General features: G+C 40.4%; 1 protein-coding gene across 4 annotated transcripts in view; it reads right to left on the bottom strand.

The window, feature by feature from the left end:
* The window catches only part of WDFY3 (WD repeat and FYVE domain containing 3), a 241,145-nt gene that overhangs the window by 33,655 nt on the left and 186,457 nt on the right, over positions 1-21,033 (bottom strand). For 3 of the 4 annotated variants that reach the window (XM_061583316.1, XM_061583317.1, XM_061583319.1), the window contains 10 exons: positions 19,238-19,337; positions 13,996-14,156; positions 12,455-12,684; positions 9,556-9,665; positions 8,843-9,025; positions 6,832-6,989; positions 6,351-6,428; positions 4,851-5,078; positions 3,567-3,620; positions 687-855 (listed from right to left, as the gene is read on the bottom strand). In XM_061583316.1, coding sequence (XP_061439300.1) covers positions 687-855; positions 3,567-3,620; positions 4,851-5,078; positions 6,351-6,428; positions 6,832-6,989; positions 8,843-9,025; positions 9,556-9,665; positions 12,455-12,684; positions 13,996-14,156; positions 19,238-19,337 — 1,471 coding nt within the window. The remainder of the gene's footprint in view (positions 1-686; positions 856-3,566; positions 3,621-4,850; positions 5,079-6,350; positions 6,429-6,831; positions 6,990-8,842; positions 9,026-9,555; positions 9,666-12,454; positions 12,685-13,995; positions 14,157-19,237; positions 19,338-21,033) is intronic. The other variant, XM_061583318.1, reaches the window with a different exon arrangement.

Raw genomic sequence — 21,033 nt, 5'->3', positions numbered from 1 at the left:
CTTATTGCTTCTTTTGTTTCTTGGATTGTGTTTTATTGTAGTAAAAATTGGATTCCATAGAATTCAAACTGAATACAATAAAAGGCAACATAAGACAGAAAAGCAGCAATAAAAATACAATTAAAAATAAATGTAGATATCTAATACGGATATGCCACGGAACACCTGAATGACGCTCGTAGACCACTGATGGTCCATGGATCACAGTTTGGGAACCCGTGATCTAAGACATTTAAATGGAAATTTTCATGCACATTTTTTTTAAACTGTAGATTAACAAGCATACGCAAAAGTCACATGGACTGGAAGTAGACCTATTCACCCAACTGTACTAATAGGGAAGGGCACTACACATAAAGGGGAAGATAGGATGGTCAGATTCAAATCTCTCTTGAGCAATAGTTTTACCTTCTTGAGGGAGGCTTCCACATTTAGGAAGGCCCCTAAAGTATTACACTGGTCACAATGCACACATCAGCAAGAAAAACAAACAAACAAACATGGGACTGCTAAAGACTTCTTCCTTGTCCTAAACTAACAAGTGGTGGATTTCTGCCCTCACACTCAAGAAGCGTTAACTGGTTGTGAGTACTTCCCAATAGCGAAATATGGCATAAATATACGTAGCTTGCCAAAGCATGCATGCGTGTGCACGTATGTGTATATATATGCACAAAAATATCCACCTTTAACTCTTGCAATAGTATCTTCACCATGTTCTGGCTCCTGCTGAGCAGTTTCCCCTTCAGAGCTCTCTTCGATGGTATCTTGAAAGACAGCAGGGTTTCCAGAAGCCAGGCGCATGTAGTATTCTTTGCTGTCATAGCTTATAGCTCTTCGGTAGCGTGCAGGTTTCTTTAAATAACAACCGAATTAAAATGTTTGGCAAAACAAACTCAATCTTGGAGCAAATACATCCTAGATATAAATCTATGCTCACAACCTGCCAACTGTAGAGTTGTAACTGGAGGCAGCCAACTGTAAGCCAATGAAGAGTTTTCAATGGGCAAGTCCGTCGGGTTTATTTATTATTTATTAGATTTATATCCCGCCCTTCCTTCTAGTAGGAGCCCAGTAGGGTTTGTAATGAACCTATTGTCGCTGAAAAGATTATTAAAATTAAATGCTGCTCGATGAATAGTACACAATGTAAAAGTCTGCAAAACGTGTTTGGCGTATTGTGAATCACCACAGGACTGACAGATTTTTTAAACATTTTTTCATTCCCATATTGCACCCAGCTAATTTCTATTTTTAAAAAAATCCTTAAAACATTGGGTAACATTTTAATCTTTTCAAAGTGCAAGGATGTAGAGAAACTTTGGAATTAAATTAGACCTATTATTAATTATTATTATTATTATTAACTTCTACACTAAGTATTATTTAAGTTTAATTATGATATTACGTAGAGAGCCAGTGTGGTGTAGTGGTTAAAGTGTTGGACTACGACCTGGGAGACCAGTGTTCGAATCCCCACATAGCCATGAAGCTCACTGGGTGACCTTGGGCCAGTCACTGCCTCTCAGCCTCATGAAAACCCTGGTCATAGGGTTGCCATAAGTCGGAATCGACTTGAAGGCAGTACATTTACATTTATGATATTATGTCACAGGGAATGGAAGAGGCAAGAAAACTATCATAATTGGTTCATATGGATGTGGTATGTAAGACCCAAAGTGCTGTTGGGTGTCAGATGTTTGTGTTTCTTTTTATATTTGTTGCGCTGCAATCATAAACACAGTTGCAAATTCCCTAAGGATCAAGGTCTCATGACCAAAGTGGAATGCTGAGTGAAGTGATGAAAGTAGATTTACACCTTTTGCCAATTGTGTTACACAGGAACTAATAGCTCAACAAACAAGGAAGAAATGTTTTCTGGACTGCCATAAAGTTTTACCAAACCTCTATTTTAGTCCACTTTTCCCTACTTTCATTACTGATGAATGCATCCATGGAGTTTTTTCTGCAAAAAACAGTCATGCAACTGCTTCTTTATGAGCTCAGCGCACTTCTCATCCCATGACTGTTGAGTCACCTACGTTTACTACATTTAGGCTAACATGATAAATAAGGTAGAATTGCAAGTCAGGCAAATGATGCAGCTTTCATGAAAATCATGTCACCCATGCCAAATTCTACAGAGATCTAGTCAACAAATATTCCTGCAAACCCTTGGAGTAGATTTGGGGGGAGGGTGTGGGCAGAGAAGAGGGAGTGGAAGGCCTTGCAGGAACACGAAATCTTCATTGGCTACAAGCTTCTGTACACATGATTAAAGTCCAAACATCTATATTTGCAATTAATTAGAAAAATACAATTAACATGTAGATAGTAAACCTCCTGGTTTCTCAGAAATGAAGGTGGTATTGTAAGGCTAAGAAGCTAGTAAGCACTGCACTTCATCCTAAAGCCTTTTAAGAAGATTAAGAATTCAGTCAAAACTCTTCCTTAGATATTACCTAAAATCTGCAATTATGTTTCAGGTTTTGAAATATATACGTATATATTTATGTGATGAGTTGCTAATCTAGTCCTATGGACATAACAGATGAGCCTCCTAGAGGAAAGACATTTTTTTAAACAAGTCCACCAAGAGCCTAAAAAAGTATTAATGCACTGCTTTCCAAACATTGGTTCGACAAGTAGTTCAAAATGAGTGAAGGCATATTGTACTTAGTGATGAGCAAATGTATCAAAACAATTTGAAATGTACTTTTTATGACCTAAATAGGACCATTTGCAAAATATGTATAATGTGGACTCTTCTCAATCTTTTGGAAATTAAATACCAGTGGAACACAGCGTAGTTTGCTTCTAAATGAAAAAAAAAACCCTTATAATTAAAAGTGACTGTTTTAAAGAAGTAACTGTTTTGTATGAACAGAAGAGCCAAATGGTTTCTGCCAACTACTCCAATCGTAATTCTCTTTAGATCACTTGAAAGTCTATGACACGTCTTGGGCTTAAGGGGATGCATTCCAGGAGGCACATCCCATTTCCCTCTTTAGAAGCACATAGCATATGTTTAAGTTAACAAGGGGGTTGGCAGCCGCTATTAATAGCCCCATTGACATGGTCCCAAACAAACACGTGAGATGAGGTGCACCAACAGCTTTGCCAGTGCAGTGTCCTAAAAAGGTAAGATTATCTCAACAGTGCAAGAATATCATGCCAGCACTGCAGCACTGAATTATTACTCAAATAACAATTAGTCCAAGTGCATGAATGTTCAAGCTGCCCATCACTAAACACATCATAGTCCATTAGTTCAGATTCAAAGCTGGTACATGTTTTTACAGTGAAAATAGTGACAGAACAGCCCATCACAGCTTGTTAGTGTGCAACACAGACAGAAAGAGCTACAGAGACATCATATTAGGTGAAGACTGCAGAGAACACAGCCATGGCCTCTTAAGTATATTGACTGTAAATCATTAATCCTATAACAGAGTTACTGAGGAAGCACGTTGAAAGCCAACCATAGAAGCCTTGTTAAGGTTGCCTAACATGCACAGAGAAGTTTCTATTTGTTTTGCCACCCATGGATAGTTTTCTCTCTTTACCTTTTGAGGAATGGTATCGTCAGTTGTCTCAGGAGGCTTACTTGAGAAGTCAGACTGAAAATAGGGTATTAAGTATAGAAGCATCAGGGGAAAAATCATGTTGAAGAAGAATGCATGATGTGACTAAAACTGTCAGAACATTAGCGGGCAAAATCCAGTGAAAGATGAACTATACGATGCATTGTTTTTGATCATGCCTTCCAGGTACTAGACTGAATTTCTATTTTTTTCTGCACAAGGAATTGCAAAGCAGGAAGAAAAAAAAAACAGCACAGAAGCTTGCACCTTAAAATTTGCTAGCACAAGCTCAAGCTTGATTTAATCACAACTCTGTTGCACAAAATGCATACATATTATTTTAGCAATTCTGTTTGTATTTGGTTGATTCTCAGTGGATCACATTAACATCTGAGTGTTGTTTTTATTCTGCTCTTGCCTACAAACTTAGTCTGCAAATATGGACTACTAAGAGCTCCCCCTTTTACCCCCCTCCTGGCAGCAGCGTGCCTATGCAAGTCACTCTTGCCTGAAAACGCACATACATTTTTCTGCAAACTTCCCAGGTACCTTTGATTGGACTATCATAGGTCGGTACCATATGTAACCTCCCAAGCTGAATGCAGTCCATCAGCTATGTATGGCAGTCCACCAGGGGCTCAATAAACCTCATGTTTTTGCTGCCTGCCTAGGACTGCAAACAGAAGGGGGTTAGGAAGTGCCTGGCAGGTGGGTTGTGTCCGGCTTGGTTCATCATAAGTTGTAAAGCCTGGTCTTCCTCTTAATAAAGGAATCAAGCCGCAGCTCACTTCAGTTAACCTCCAATTAGAGAATTAATCAATTGGATTCTAGAGCAGAGCTTGGAAAAGTTAAACTACAACCCATCAGCCCCAGCCAGCATGGCCACTGGATTGGGCTGATGGGAGTTGTAGTTCAAAAAAAGTAACTTTTCCAAGCTCTGTTCTAGAGGAAGAGGCATCTGTAGCTTTATGGTTTAACTTGGATTCCTGCATTGAGCAAGGAGTTGGACTTGATGGCCTTATAGGCCCAACTCTACTATTCTATGATTCCATAGTCCACACAGCCATTCCAAATACTTGCTGATAAGCACTTGGAGGTGAATCAATGTCCATTCATAAATCCATAGCTGAGGACCACCAGATATTTATTATCCAGTCATTGGTAGCCAACATCTGGTGAAGAGGCACTGTGATGATCAACGATACAAACAATAAACTACTGCATTGCTACTGCTAAAAACGACTACTCTCATGTAACTGCACTTACCAGCATATTTGTGTCATGTTCAGTATCTGGCATGTAAGGATACTGAGTATAAAACATGTCATTTCGCACCATCTTCTTTCTCATTCGACAGGGGCCTTCGGTCATCTCCAGCATCCACTTGTCCAGATGAGAGCCAATGGGAGGGCCCCACAGTCCTCTCTCCCGTAACAACTCGTATTCAATTTGAGACCATTCTTCCGTTACATATTTCAGTGCATTTTGCTGACGCTGGAAAGGACATGGTAGGTTAGCTGCCATGGCTAAACAATGTGTCATAAATGCATGCGGAATTGAGTTAGCGGTCCTGTACTGTGATTCTACTGGCAACTGCTCATGAGGCATGGCAGCAAAGAGGCACAAGATGCTTGACATTTTTTAAAGAATGCAAGGTGCAGAGTTGGATAATCATGCTCCTCAATCTTGGACTTTAAAACTTAGGTTGTGAGCCGTCGTTACGTATAATTCATCATTACATATTTATATAATTTTCATTAAATATGCATAAGGTGTATTACCTATTAAAAAGGGTTCACTACTTGAATCTATGCACCGGTTCTGTAAGTAGCTCTAGTACTACTCCTAGGCTCCCAGCATCATGAACCATTTGATGAACATGTGAAGCTGCCTTATCCCAGCACAGTCTACTCTTAACAAGCGTTTCAGACAGAAGTCTTCCCTCTCACTTGCTACCTGACTACAGATGCCAGGGATTCCATCTGGGACTTTTACATGCAAAGCATGTACCATTAAGTTATGGAACCTCCCCCCCTTTCTCCCCCCCCCACTGTTGTCAGGGCCTCATCTCCGGGTGAAGTACAGCAACATAAAGAAAGAACTTCAGGAGGCAGGCAAGCCCTTCTCTCCCATCTCACTCACATTCCATCTGTGATGCTGAGGAAGCACCAGTTTCAGGGTGGATTCGCAAATTATGAAGCAATTTCAGCAGAAACTTGGAGAATTTGAAAATACTGAAATTTCCTATCAAAAAGATATGGCCATTATCAGATGTGAGGTCTCTGTATTGTGCCTCTTGCTCAGTAAGGCTAACTATCTATGGGTGGGGATCTCCTGACGGTACCATGACCCACTGAAGGGTTTGAAGGAGGGCCTTTTTCATTTTGGTGGCCCATTTGTGGAATGAGCTCCCTATGGAGATCAGGCGAACATAGGTGATGGGGTGCTTTTGCAGGCAACTAAAAATCTTTCTGTTCTGGCTGTTATCATTGAGTTCTTCTTTGACTGTGTAGTTGTTGAAATTATATGACTATTTGGATGTTTTATTTATTGGTATTAATGGTTTTATATACATTGTAGAGAGCCAGTGTGGTGTAGTGGTTAGAGTGTTGGACTATAACCTTTTCATATATATTGTAAACTGCTTTGGGATTTATATATGAAAAACAGCATAGACTTTTAAAAAGTAAATAAAATAAACAAGAAACCATTATCAAGCAAATAATTAAACCTGCTCATGCAGGTTTGATTACTGCTCTCATTTACCTCTTGATATTCTTTATATTGCATATCCACCAAGTCTCGAACCACAGCTATGTGAGTAAACATCCACTGAGAGATCTCCTAATGGCAAACATATAAATATATTAATGTGTACAGAAAAAAGTTTCTCTTTAAAATACATATAAAATAATACTGAAAAATTGAAGGTGTATGGATTGCTTATGGAATTCTGGTAAATCTAGTTGTGCTGCAGTTTTTACAATAAAAAAAGCTATTAGTTCATATCCTTATGCAGCATAAGTATTTGAGCAGCCTATTGACTTCGACAGCCTAAAAGTGAAAGCACAATTGCTATGGTGGATTAAGGTCACAGTACTTAACCGCCCAGATTGCTTAAAATCTGTTTAATATGATATAGCAAAAAAAAAAGGGGGATTTATTAGGATAAATCATAGATCAATTTGTTATACTTATAGGAGGCTTTCTTTGTATCATCGGTTTGTCTTTAAATGCTATGAGATACCTGTGTGGATAGATTATGTTTGTTAAGACCACTTTCTTTTCGGTTTCTTCTTGATCCAGTTAGCTTGGAAAGACCAAAGCCACTGCTGACCCGTGAAAGCTTCGACTGGGTAGTTGGACCCAATGCTTCTCCTCTACTGATGCATTTCTTTTCGTGAGCTAGAATACCAAGAGAGTTGGTTTTCAAGACACACTTATTGGGCCCTATCAATCCCAATACAAACACAAAATGATACTCAGAAAAGCAGCGGGCTAATCCAGATAGTAGCATTCTTCCAGAAACTCACTTTATTCCACTTGCTTTCAAAAAAACCCACACAGGTAGATTATGTTCCTCCAATGAATAAGCCTCAAAAGAGCACATTCCAAATCTGTAACATTGCCTGTAGGTATGGCGTGGTGAACAGGAGCTCCCTTGTTCCCTAGCATGAAAAATATGGAATGGGATGCCTGACCATCTCCTCTGTGGGGGCTGCTGCCCTTTAGGACACACAGGGCAGAAGTCAGGGAGTCCAATAGTAGGTAGAGTCAGAGCAAATGGCAGGCAGGACCAACTAATTCTAACCCCTGCCCCCTGCTGAGTTCTACAGAGGCAACCCAGAGACTTGAGGACAAGGAAGCTGAGAGGAAGTGCCACCTCCTGGGCTGGTAAGAAAGAAGGGAGGCAGCTGAGGGCTGGCTGAGGATAGAGTGAGGTTGGTAAGGCCAGGCCCCATGGACCTTAATGGAACTATCTCCACTGCATCTCCTCCTGCAGGGAACACCCAGAGAAGCTCTGGACCCAGGGGCCCTTTCCCTCTGACATTTACAAATTGGCCTCCCCAATGGCTTGCAGCTTTCACCCTTAACCTTCTTTTCCACTCTGCCCGTTTTCTCCCCACATTCACAGGCCCAGGCAGGTATGCCACGACTCCAATCCTGGAGATGAGGCTGTGAGCACCTAAATGTTAATCGGCAGCAATTCCATTTGTAGCTCCAGTGCTTTAACACAGAACTTAAGGGCATTTTAAATTTCTAATATTTTCCTCTCCCACTGACTATCTGTAGAAAGTACAGTATTGTCACAGCCTCTTAGACACCCTCTCAAGATTTTGGGAAGAAGGAGGCAGTGCTTTGTTACTACACAGCCATTCTTTTTGCAGTACCCAGTTCTATATTGGACACCCACAATGCTCTTGTACCCAAGAGTCCCTTGGGGCTGACATCAAATACTTGGTCACTTAGATGGGCAAGGCGCTAGAACCTATGTTGTTGTAACATTCTAATCAATCTGAAATTAGTTGCCCTCAGTAGTGTTCCTTTTAACATATTCATAAAAAAACACTCTGAAAACATCTTGCAAGAGAAAACAAGCATAGCTGAAATATAAATAATGGTTTCCAGAAGGAATCAATACAGAATTCTATCCAAATGCTCTTTACTCTGCATAAAACATAAACGAGGAGTATGTGTCATTCACAAAGTTGTGTACAGCCCTACACACACACATGCTATTATATACATTTTATATAATATTTTGCACAGTTTTATAACAACATAAAGTGGGATTGGTTGCTATGTTCTCAGAGGCAGCATCTTGGGTGAGCTATGTGGATCTGTCTAAGTGTTACAATATATGCATGTTAAGCTACAATCCTATACTAACTTGGGGTAAATCCCAATGAACTCAGTGGGACTGACTTCTGGATATTTTGCTCTGTTATTTTTCAAAAACGGTGGTTGTCAAGAATGGTTTCTTGTTACCTTACCAGTCTTTAGGTACAACCGTGAGAAATGGTGTCAGTCATATATGTGCAATAAAGATAATCTATGGAATTCCATTTTTATTTCTTCATTGGTAAAAAAATTAAAGGATTATTTTTAGGGGGAAGTTGTCAGATTATAGTTCTGCAAACTAATAATACAAGTAGTAAACATTCAACTACAGTTTTTTGAAGCTTAAGGGATTTTAAATCTGCATAAACCACCATAGAATTATATCACACAATAACAATCAGCACAGTAACTCTTACCCAAGTGATTTTGCCAACATTTTAAACTGGCTTCCTCAACAAGGGGCTTTATAGCTGCAATATCCACATGGCCCCTGTCATTGACAGGGAGGGATACTTTGAATACCTCCTCCAAAACCTGTTTCTTGCTGTAGATCAGTTCTGTCCATACACGATTTACAGCTTTTAGAAGAAGCTGGCGACCTAGTATGTGAAGACAATGCTATTGTGAATAAATTTCATGTATTTACATAATTAATATGGCACACTTTCAATACAGATTTATCATCCCAGAGTGGCTAATAGAATAGTAAGAAACAGAGTATGATTTAATAAATAATAAGCATACAAACTAGTACAGCAAATTAAAAACAACTGATTTCACTGAGTGAGAAGGATTAGACTTAATCCTAATTATTCCTAACTACTATTTACCAGAATCTGCTTAACATAAATATGCAGCCTGTAATCAGTATGACTGGTCATCTGTATAAGATTAACCTTTCCTGTCAATCAAATCTAGCGTGGCCTACACTTTGATAAAGAATATTTGTTTGTCTATTTGTGGTCTAGTGGACTGCTCCGTTTACCGTCTGCAATCTTTTCTTCATAACCGCACCCCCCCAAAAAGAAAGAGCCGAAAGATTAAGGGGAGAATTAGAAGGCATGAGAAACACATTAGCTAACGGTATGAACTGACATTTATGACGGATGGTCCCCAACTGTGTTATTACCTTCACTAACATCTTGGTTGTAGACTCCATCTGGCTCGACATCAGAAGGGATCATGACGTGCCAAGTAGTCATCCTGGCTTCTGCTTCCAGGCCAAACCCATCCACACTACTGCAAACATTATTTAATAATGTTAGAAGTAAAGAGTTATGTTGTAAAGGGGAAGGGGTTGGGAGGAGAGGACAGATCTGGCCCAGGAAGAAATTGAAGATTTTAAGTGTTCTGTGAAGATATCACACATTTAACAGGATTTTCTGAGTTTGTCAGAAGAACCATAGGCAATGAACTACCTGGTGTGTGAGTCTAGCAGACAACACATGCAAGGGTACACTCACCTGGCTGGGAAGGAAATGGTTGCTGTTCTTTAAAGCTAATCTCATGTTTTGGGATATGACCACAGGATGTTTCTTAGCTAGCAACCTTGGACATGGTTACATTATTATTTAAAAATGCTCAGGCAGACCAGCCTTGCCTGTATGTGAAGTCAGGTCTAGGGGATTTGGAGATGGAGGAACCCCTTATGCCTGCCCACCACAAGGAAATCAGTCCTTTCTGGGGGAACAAATCATCACCAGCTGAGCCATAACAGTGGCTGGTGAAGTGAGAGTGCCTAGGAGCTGTCTGTCCTTGATAATGGGAAAAAGCAATTACCAACGCCTGATCTTTTAGTACCCAACTCCCAATGAAGACCACCACTACCCACGAGCTCTTTTAGGGCAGCCTTTCCCAAGCTGGTGCCCTCTAGATGTTTTGGACTGCATCCAAACATACACATGGAGAGACAAGCAGACAATCACTAGGGAAAGGCAGAAATTTCACAGTAAACACTGAGTATTGGTGAAAGGCATAAAACTGCTGATGGCATATCAACACTAAACAGCACTTTTCGTTATCAGACTTCAAATAAAGAACAATCTGGGTATGTGGAATTAAAAATAATTTTTAAAAGTGAGGCAAGTAATTCTGATATATCAAATGCAATTTTTACCAAATGGCGCTATGCCATATTGCAGTTATTACATCATTATTTTTTTAAAAAAATAAAATTTCTATACCGCTTGATTGTAAAAAACCTCTAAGAGGTTTACAAAAGACATTAAAATTATCGATAAAAGAGTTAAAAACAGGTAATTAAAACATTTTAAAAACAAATTAGAAACAGCAACAGATAAAAAAATTAAAAACACATCAGCATCTATGCATTTGGATAGGCTTCCCTTAACAAAAAAGTTTTAAGCAGGTGCCGAAAAGAACACAGTGAGTGCCTGCCTGATGTTAATAACCAGGGAGTTTCAAAGAGTTGGTGCTGCCACACTAAAGAATGATTTGTTACAAGTGCAGAATGGATATTATGTGGCACCTATACAGTGCCTGTTCCGCAGATCCAAGTCCTTGAGTGGGCACATATGGGGTAAGGCGGTCCCGCAAGTAAGCTGGTTCCAAGCTGTAAAGGGCTTTATATACCAATAGTAACACCTTGAACATGGCTTGGTAACAAATCGGCAACCAGTACAGATCCCTGAGCAGAGGTGTTATATACTGACAGGTTCTCACTCCTGTTAGCAATCTGGCTGCAACATTCTGCACTAACTGCAGTTTCCAGATCAAGTGCAAGGAAAGCTCTTCATAGAGTGCATTGCAATAATCCAGTCTTCAAGTTGTCAATGCTTAAACTACTGTAGTCTGACTCTCCTGGTCAAGGAACAGTCGTAGTTGTCTTACCCATAGCTTGCTAAGATGGTGGCCCCAGTGTGGTCTTGGATAAAGCTTACTAACGCTGCAACTGATGCTGTGTGTTGGAGGACGAGCCCTTGATTCACCTATCAGACTATGAAGTGGAGTTATACAGGAAATATCTTTAAAAAGGACGTGTTTTGTGTTTTTCCTTACAGACAGTGGTGCACCCTATAGTAAGCTGGACAGGAAGTATACCTATGGCTTGCCAAAATCTCTGTTTCTCAACACCACCTGGCCAAGACCTGACCTAAACAGACAGAGTCCATCACATGGCAATCTGTTTTAACTGTTTTTAATATGTTTTTTAAACTGTTGAAATCCTTCCTGGGACCTCATGATGAAGGGCAAGTACGAAATTGAAATGATTATAATTAATTCCTGAACTGTACTTCTTTAGATAGCAGATGGGGGGATTGCACATTGGAATGATCTCTCTCCCCCCGCCCTCTCTCTCACACACAAAATGCTACGCATGTCAGAATCTCTCTCCATGATAATAGCTATGTGTGATATTCCCCACCTACCAAGGCATATTAAGGGACAGAGAGTATTACAGTGCAGGAGTACTGACACATAGAACGCCATTTGCTTAGCCTGGTAGCCTGGGCTTTCTAAAAGGACAAGCATAAGAAAAATGTACTTCTCGTGCCCCCCAATGTTAACTAGCTTACACATGTAATGGAAGGAGAATAAGGAAAATTATGAACACAATCAATACACAAGGACTGTATCATAGTGATTGTCTTGGAATTAAGCAGTAAATAAATATATGAAATGAATAAACTAATATATGAGCAGAGTCTGCTCAACTGAAGCATGCATGGGGGAGGGGCAAGACTGATGGCTGATTCATTCAACCTGACACAACTTATCCCTGTTGGATAAGATCTAAAGCTGGGCTCAAGAATCGGCAGTGACTTCTCATGACATTTTACATCTTTCTTTGCCTAAATTATGTGCCTTCGAATGACTAGAATTTTATTTCTACCAGGAACCATTTTCTTTACATTGCCTCTTCACTGGCAAACAAAATAAATGGAAATATGAACAGTTTACAGCTTATAAGCCAAAGAGAGGGGGCAGTTGCCGCATGCCTGACGGTTTTGCAAAGTAAACAACTTACTTTGAGCTACTGTATGAAGTATGCATCCTGAGGTGCTTACCTCCCTGCATGCAGATTAATCAAGCAATGAGCTAGACAGCTGAAGAACTCTTGGTCGTGATTCCCAGGTCCCAGGATCAGCGTTCGATTGACAGTAAGCGTCCTTAGAGAATCAAGGAGCGCAACTTGCTGAGGAACTGTTTTATGTGGCCTTGAGAACTGGTATAAGATGGTCCTGTTTAGGCAGTGATAAACGGCATCCAGTGATAATCCCTGAGATCTTCTTTTTGACTAAAGCAGCAAGAAATGCAAATGAACACATTTAAACATGAAATCTCATCTCTGGAGTAACCATGTTTTTAAAGATACTGTTATTTAACCTCTTCTCAAATAAGAGTGACCATACAATAGGATCAAGATGTAGGAAAAAGTTAATAGTGTCAATTTTTAAAAACAGCGTCAAATTTTAATTTGTAGTAATTAGTCTTGATTATATGGAGTGACCATGAAACGCTTACAATTTTAGCATACTGAAATATGAAGTGGGTATTTAGGCAGCTCATTAAAAGAAAGAGCCATTCGGTTATCTGTTCATTCATAGATGGCAGGGAACGTTTTTTTCAGCCCAAGGGCAGCATACCTTTTGGAGTGCCACATGCCAATGGTGGCCATGGCCAGAGTCAAACGTAAATTGTTCAGCAACGAGCAATGAATGCAGTAGGCTAGTTTCTACACACACCACTCTCCACCCTCCATCCAGGCAAGCAAAAGGCATCATCAGAGCACAAGCACGGATTCTAGCTGCACAAACACAAGGAGGGTGCAAAGTAGGGCCAGACAGGGCGGCCTGGAGAGCTACACTTGGCCTGCTGGGTCTGAGGTCCCCCTCACCTCCGACATATAGCAATATTTATTTATTTATTTATTTATTAAATTTATATACCGCCCGACTAGCAATAGCTCTCTGGGCGGTGAACATAAAATAGCATAAAAATACAATGAATAACAAAATAATACTAAAATACAATCATCAATCCAATACAATAAACATTTTAAAAAGTAAATCAGTGTAACTTAAAATGCTTCAGAGAATAGGAAGGTTTTGACCTGGCGCCGGAAGGAGAGCAGAGTCGGCGCCAGGCGTACTTCCTCGGGGAGACTGTTCCATAGTTCGGGGGCCACCACTGAGAAGGCCCTAGATCTTGTCATCACCCTCCGGGCCTCCCTGTGAGTTGGAACCCGGAGGAGGGCCTTCGTAGCAGAACGTAGTGCACGGGCCGGTTCATATCGGAAGAGGCGTTCCGCAAGGTATCGTGGTCCCGCACCGTATAAGGCTTTATAGGTTAATACCAACACTTTGAATCTAGCCCGGAAACATATTGGCAACCAGTGCAAGCTGGCCAGAACAGGTGTTATATGCTCGGACCGCTTGGTCCTTGTCAGCAATCTGGCCGCCGCATTTTGCACTAGTTGTAGCTTCCGAACTGTCTTCAAAGGTAGCCCTACGTAAAGCGCATTACAGTAATCCAAACGTGAGGATATAAAAAGTGTATGAAGTTAAACAGGTGATAATAATAATGGATAATAGGAGGAGGAGCATACCTGTGCAATTAACTGGATTATGAACTCTATAAGCAGCTTGGATTCCTTATTGAACATGCCTTGCCAAAGTTTATCCACCACACGCTGAGTGAAATAGAACACATTGTTTACAAGCACCTGATAGCTTCCTCCACTTGTAATCGGCAGAGATGCATCCTCCCCTAAATGATAAGGACAGCATGAAGAAAACAAGCTTAACTACAATCAAGAAGACAGACTAACACATAAAAACTACCAGCTGTTCAGGAAGCCAATCATCATCCCTCACCCAACCAGAAGGCTTGGTGTCAGAGCCATGTCTTTGCCTCCTGCTGAAGAATTCAGCAGAAACAGAGGGCATTCCAGCGACTGGGCACCATGACCATGAAGGCTCTGTCTCATAGAATTATAGAGTTGGAAGGGGCCTTGTAGGCCATGAGTCCAACCCCCTGCTCACAGCAGGAAATCCACAGCTAGAGCATTTCCCGCAGATAGCTGTCCAGCCTCTGCTTGAAGACATCCAGCGAAGGAGATCCCACCACCTCCCTAGGCAGTCGGTTCCATTGCCGAACTGCCCTTACTGTCAAGAAGTTCCTTCTAATGTCCAATCTGAATCTACGCTCCTGCAACTTAATACCATTAGACCTAGTCCTACCCTCTGGGGCAGCAGAGAACAAATCTGTACCCTCTATGTGACAACCCTTCAGTACTTAAAGAGTGTAATCATGTCACCCCTCAGCCTTCTCTTCACCAGACTGAACATGCCAAGTTCCTTCAACCTTTCCTCATAAGACTTGTTCTCCATACCGGCTATCATCCTCGTCGCCCTCTTCTGAACCCGCTCTAACTTGTCTATATCTTTCTTAAAATGAGGCGCCCAGAACTGAACACAGTATTCCAGATGAGGCCTGACCAATGCAGAATATAGTGGGACTATTACTTCCCTCGACCTGGAAACTATAGCTCTGTTTATGCAGCCCAAAACTGCATTTGCCTTTTTTGCCGCAGCATCACACTGCTGGGTCATGTTCAACTTGCGATCCACTACAATTCCAAGGTCCTTCTCACACACACTACTGCTAAGCCGGGTATTTCCCATCCTGTACCCATGCATTTTGTTTTTGTGGCCTAAATGCAGAATCCTGTGCCCACCCTCTGGATCTCTGAGAGCAGAGGGACATAGCAGGGCTTCAGATGCACTCACATGGGAAGTGGCAGCAAGATATCCTAATTTAGAACTAAAAGGTAATAACCACCACTTTGAATTGGGCCTAGGATCTAACAGACAGCCAATGAAGGTTCAATAACAGAGATATATGCATTGTATGGGGTGACCAGGCTGATGAATTCTGAATGAATTGCAGTTTCTGAAGACACTTTAAAAGGCAGTCCCACACACAGTGTTACAATAAGCCAATCTGGATGTTACCATGGCATGCTTGATTGTGGCTAGGTTTGCCTTCTCCGGGAAGAAACAGAGATGGAAGCACAATTCGAAGCTGGTGAAAAGTGCTCCAAGAATTAGAAAAAGGACTCATACAGAGAAGATCTGTGTCAACCTACTCAAAGCCTAACAGAAAACAGAGAAGTACAGTGTACAGGGAAGTATTTTGTTTAGTGAAACATAACCAGATATACTTAGTTCAACCAAAAAGGTGGTTTAATAGATGCGGATGAGCCACTGATAATCATGGAAGTGATATATAGGAAGTGATGAAAGGAAAAATGTGGAGTCATCTTCCAACAGAAACACATGTATGTGTATGGAAGCACAGTTGAGTTGACACATCATTTCCTCATAGGCATAACAGATATGCACACTGTTCTTGAGCACAACAAGAGGCCTCTTTCACTGTTGTTCCCTAGCAACTGGTATTTAGCCTTATCTTCCTTTTAAAGCTGTCTATGTTGGTGGCCATCACTATGACTTGTGGTAACAAATTTCATACATGAAAAAGGGCTTCCTTTTATGTGTCCTGAAAACCTCTCTCTTCTGCCATATTATACATAATTTTATACATCTCTATCAAGTCACCTTAACTCACCTTTTCTCTAAACTAAGAAGCCCCAAATGTTGTAAACTTTCTTCATACGGGAGTTGCTCCATCCCCTTGATCATTCTGGTTGCCCTTTTCTGCACCTTTTCCAAGTCTACAATATCTTTTTTCAGCAAGGCAACCAGTACTGTACACAGTATTCCACGTGCAATCACATAATAGGAATTGTAGAACATCACTTAGATGCTGTTGTTGTTATGTGCCTTCTAGTCAATTACGACTTATGGTGACCCTATGAATCAGTGACCTCCAAATAGCATCTGTCATGGACCACTCTGTTCTGATCTTGTAAGTTCAGGTCTGTGGCTTCCTTTATGGAATCAATCCATCTCTTCTTTGGCCTTCCTCTTTTTCTACTCCCTTCTGTTTTTCCCAGCATTATGGTCTTTTCTAGTGAATCCTGTCTTCTCATTATGTGTCCAAAGTATGATAACCTCAGTTTCATTATTTTAGTTTCTAGTGATAGTTCTGGTTTAATTTGTTCTAACACCCAATTATTTGTCTTTTTTGCAGTCCATGCTATCTGCAAAGCTCTCCTCCAACACCACATTTCAAATGAGTTGATTTTTCTCTTATCCGCTTTTTTCACTGTCTAACTTTCACATCCACACAAACAGATTGGGAATACCATGGTCTGAATGATCCTGACTTTAGTGTTCAGTGATACATCTTTGCATTTGAGGACCTTTTCTAGTTCTCTCATAGCTGCCCTCCCCAGTCCTAGCCTTCTTCTGATTTCTTGACTATTGTCTCCATTTGGGTTGACTGTGCCGAGGTACTGATAATCCCTGACAAGTTCAATGTCCTCATGGTCAACTTTAAAGTTACATAAATCTTCTGTTGTCATTACTTTAGTCTTTTTGACGTTCAGCTGTAGTCCTGCTTTTGCGCTTTCCTCTTTAACTTTCATCAGCATTCGTTTCAAATCATTACTGGTTTCTGCTAGTAGTATGGTATCGTCTGCATATCTTATTGATATTTCTCCCTCCAATTTTCACACCTCCTTCATCTTGGTCCAATCCTGCTTTCCATATGATATGTTCTGCATATAGATTAAACAAATAGGGTGATAAAATACACCCGTCTCACACCCTTTCCGATGGGGAACCAATTGGTTTCTCCATATTTTGTCCTTACAGTAGCCTCTTGTCCAGAGTATAGATTGTGCATAAGGACAATTAGATGCTGTGGCACCCCCATTTCTTTTAAAGCATTCCATAGTTTTTCATGATCTACACAATCAAAGACTTTGCTGTAATCTATAAAGCACAGGGTGATTTTCTTCTGAAATTCCTTGGTCCGTTCCATTATCCAATGTATTTTTGCAATATGATCTCTTGTGCCTCTTCCCTTTCTAAATCCAGCTTGGATGTCTGGCATGTCTCACTCCATATATGGTAAGAGCCTTTGTTGTAGGATCTTGAGAATTACTTTACTTGCATGGGATATTAAGGCAATAGTTCGATATTTACTGCATTCCCTGGGATTCTCTTTCTTTGGAATTGGAATATATATATTCCAGTCTGTGGGCCATTGTTTAGTTTTCCATATTTCTTGACAGATTTTTGTCAAAATTTGGACAGATTCAGTCTCAGTAACTTGTAGCAACTCTATTGGCATGCCATCTGTTCCTGGTGATTTGTTTCTTCCAAGTATTTTAAGAGCAGCTTTTACCTCACATTCTAAAATCTCTGGTTCTTCATCATACGGTTCCTCTGTGAATGAATCTGTCATCCTTGCATCTCTTTTAGAGTTCTTCAGTGTATTGCTTCCATCTTACTTTTATTTCATCTCGATCAGTCAGTGTGTTCCCCAGTGGATTATTCAACATCCCTACTCTTGGTTTAAATTTCCCTTTCATTTCTCTCATCTTTTGGAATAGGGCTCTTGTTCTTCCCTTTTTGTTGTCCTCTTCTATTTCTATACAATAACTATTGTAATAGTTATTTGTCCCTACGTACTAGTCGCTGTATTGTTGCATTTAGGGTTATGACTGTGTTTCTATCTCCTTTTGCTTTTGCTTTCCTTCTCTCTTTAACCATTTTAAGAGTTTCATCAGTCATCCATTGAGGTCTTTCTCTCTTTTTAACTAGAGGTATTGTCTTTTTGTATTCTTCCCTGATCATGTCTGACTTCAATCCATAGTTCTTCTGGTTCTCTCTCAACTAAGTTTAAAGCCTCAAATCTGTTCCTTATTTGATCTTTATATTCTCCTAGGATGTTATTTAAATTGTATTTTGGCATTATGAGTGCTTTGTTGTTCTTCTTTAGCTTTACTCTGATTTTCGATACGACCAGTTCATGATCTGTACCACAGTCTGCTCCTGATCTTGTTTTCGCAGAAAGTATGCAACTTCTCCATCTTCTGTTACCAATTATATAATCAATTTGATTCCTATATTGACCATTTGGTGATGTCCACGTGTAGAGTCTTCTTTTCAGTTGTTTAAAAACTGTGTTCGCAAGAAACAAATTATTGGCTTCACAGAGTTCAATAAGTCTTTCTCCTGCTTCATTTCTGTCTCCTAAGCCCCATTTCCCCACAATTCCTAGTCCTCCTCTGTTCCCTGCTTTTGCATTCCAGTCCATGATTATCAGCACATCTTGTTTTGGTGTGTGATCAATTTCCTCCTGTACTTCTGCGTAAAATCTCTCCAATTCCTCTTCTTCTGTGTTTGACGTTGGAGCGTAGACTTGGATGATGGTTATGTTGATAGGTTTCCCATTTAATCTCATTGATGTCACTCGCTTAGACCTTGCGTTGTAGCTCCTAATTGCTTTTGCTACATCCTCACTATTAAAGCAACCCCGTTTCTTCTTAATTTCTCATTTCCTGCATAAAATATTTTGTAGTTGTCTGATTGAAAATGTCCCATTCCCGTCCATTTTAATTCACTCACGCCAAGTCACTTTTATTTTCAATCTCTTTCTCAAATGATCCCTAACATGGAATTTACCATTTTCCACAACTGCTACACACTTGGCTGATGTTTTCACTGAGCTCTGTACCAGAGCCCCAAAATCCTTTTCCTGGTCAGCCAACACCAGTCCAGAGCTCATAAGCGTATTTGTGAAATTGGGACTTTTTTGCTCTAGTGTGCATCATGTCTCACTTTTTTATGTTAAACCGAGTTTGCCATCTTAAAAGCCATTTTCAGTGGTTTTTGAAGATGCTGAGGAAGGGGCATAAAAAAAAAGTTAATTACCCAATAAAACATCAGCTGCAAGCAAGTGGTCCATCACACTGTCCAAAATATAGGTCTGAAATTCTTTTTGTTGTGCCCTTGTTGATCTCTCAGGAGAGGCCTGGAAAATAAAACCCGAGGATAATAAGAAAGGGTAGTAGAAGCTGCCATAAGGTCTCACTGTAAACTGGTAGATTTAGGACAACTCTGTGCATTGTATTGTCTGGCACTCCACATAAAAGGAATGTTAACTCCGTGTATAACAACTGTGGTTAATACTATCAGTTAAAATGTTCCTTCCCTCGAAAATGAGAAATAAAATGTCCTGACTGCAAGCTACTTGGTGAAACATCTGCACTCACACACAATTTTTGTTTACTAATTCTAAAAGATGCCACTGCAGCTTTACTGGCAGGGTGCTCTGAATTGGGGTGGGGCTGCCAAAAAGGGACTTCTACCACCTCCCCCTCCAGTTTGTATGGATGAGGTGGTTGGAGTTTGTGTACGGATCATTATACCATGAGATATCTTCCTTTAACTGCTCACACACTTCTCTAGTTCCTTTCTCAAGCTGTTCCGTAGCTAGATAAGGCAAGGACAGAGGGGAACCCAGGGTGGAAAACATCTTTGCACAGCCTGCTACCTCTGCGCTCTTGCTCATCTTTCTGAGCTGTTTACTGGTTTAAACAGGAAAGGAGGGAGGCATGCAGAGTGATTCACATGGGCAGGGCCAATCTGGCTGGGGGGAGGGGAGGTCAGGTGGCCATTTGGGCTCAAGCTCAAAGAGGGCCTCAGTTTTTAGACACTTGGTAATTTTTTGGCATTTGACAAGTTTCACAACTTGGTTTTATGCACATTGGACCAAAATGTGGCACACTTTCTCAGATTGCTGCTGCAAATTTCAGCAAATCAGAGATGTTATTCAGTAAAAGACATGACTTCTTTGTTAGCGGATATAGATATTATCATATTAAAAAATTTAAAATGTTCAAAATTAATAAATATCTCGCAGTTCTGATGGCACAAGATTAATTGTAATGAACATGTAATCTCAGATCAGCTGATTATAATTCATTCATTCCTCTTTTTTTACAATTCATTCATTCCGTTTTTTTGACACCTTATTTTGTTTTCACATGTTGTCACTTCATTATTATTGTTGTTGATGATATGACGATGAGGGACCTCAAAATCTGGAAGTAACCCTGGCCTCACTGGATGTCTGAGGGGGCCTGTATGTGGAAGTGAATTCCTTTAATTCCTTCATTTCTTTCTGAGCTAGAAGGTGCCAGGGAAATATATGAGGCAAAACACTCAGAGGGGCATACAAGAAGTTTTCTTCTTTGGGCTACTCACGTCTCTCTCTCCTTTCATCCATTTCCACCAAACAGTTTCAGGAAACTTTCAGGGGAAAGGGATTGAAAAGAGAAAGTGGTCCACTAGTTCAGACGCCAGTTAGCTCTTTCAGAGGGCTGGATACAATCCAAGGGCTGCCGGATGCCATCTCTCTCACTGTCTCTCTCATATATGTATGTGTGTGTGTGTGTGTGTATGTATGTATATATATATATATATATATATATATATACATATACACAAACACACACCCCTTCTGCACAAGCATCTTAAGGAGATATACAAAAGACCCAAAGAACTGTTAAAAACACACACAAAAAAGCAGATATATTTTAAAACAAAACAGACATGCATGGCTGGGAAAGCCTAATGGAACAAAGATGTCTTGAATTGTTTCCAGAGAGGGCAGGTGGTGGGCACCTGTTGTATCTCAACAGAGATGTTATTCCCAGAACAGGGGC

This window comes from Rhineura floridana, chromosome 9, assembly GCF_030035675.1.
Source record: "Rhineura floridana isolate rRhiFlo1 chromosome 9, rRhiFlo1.hap2, whole genome shotgun sequence".
Lineage (NCBI taxonomy): Eukaryota > Metazoa > Chordata > Lepidosauria > Squamata > Rhineuridae > Rhineura > Rhineura floridana.
The sequence above is the reverse complement of the archived record's forward strand: the minus strand, read 5'-3'. Positions and strand labels throughout refer to the sequence as shown.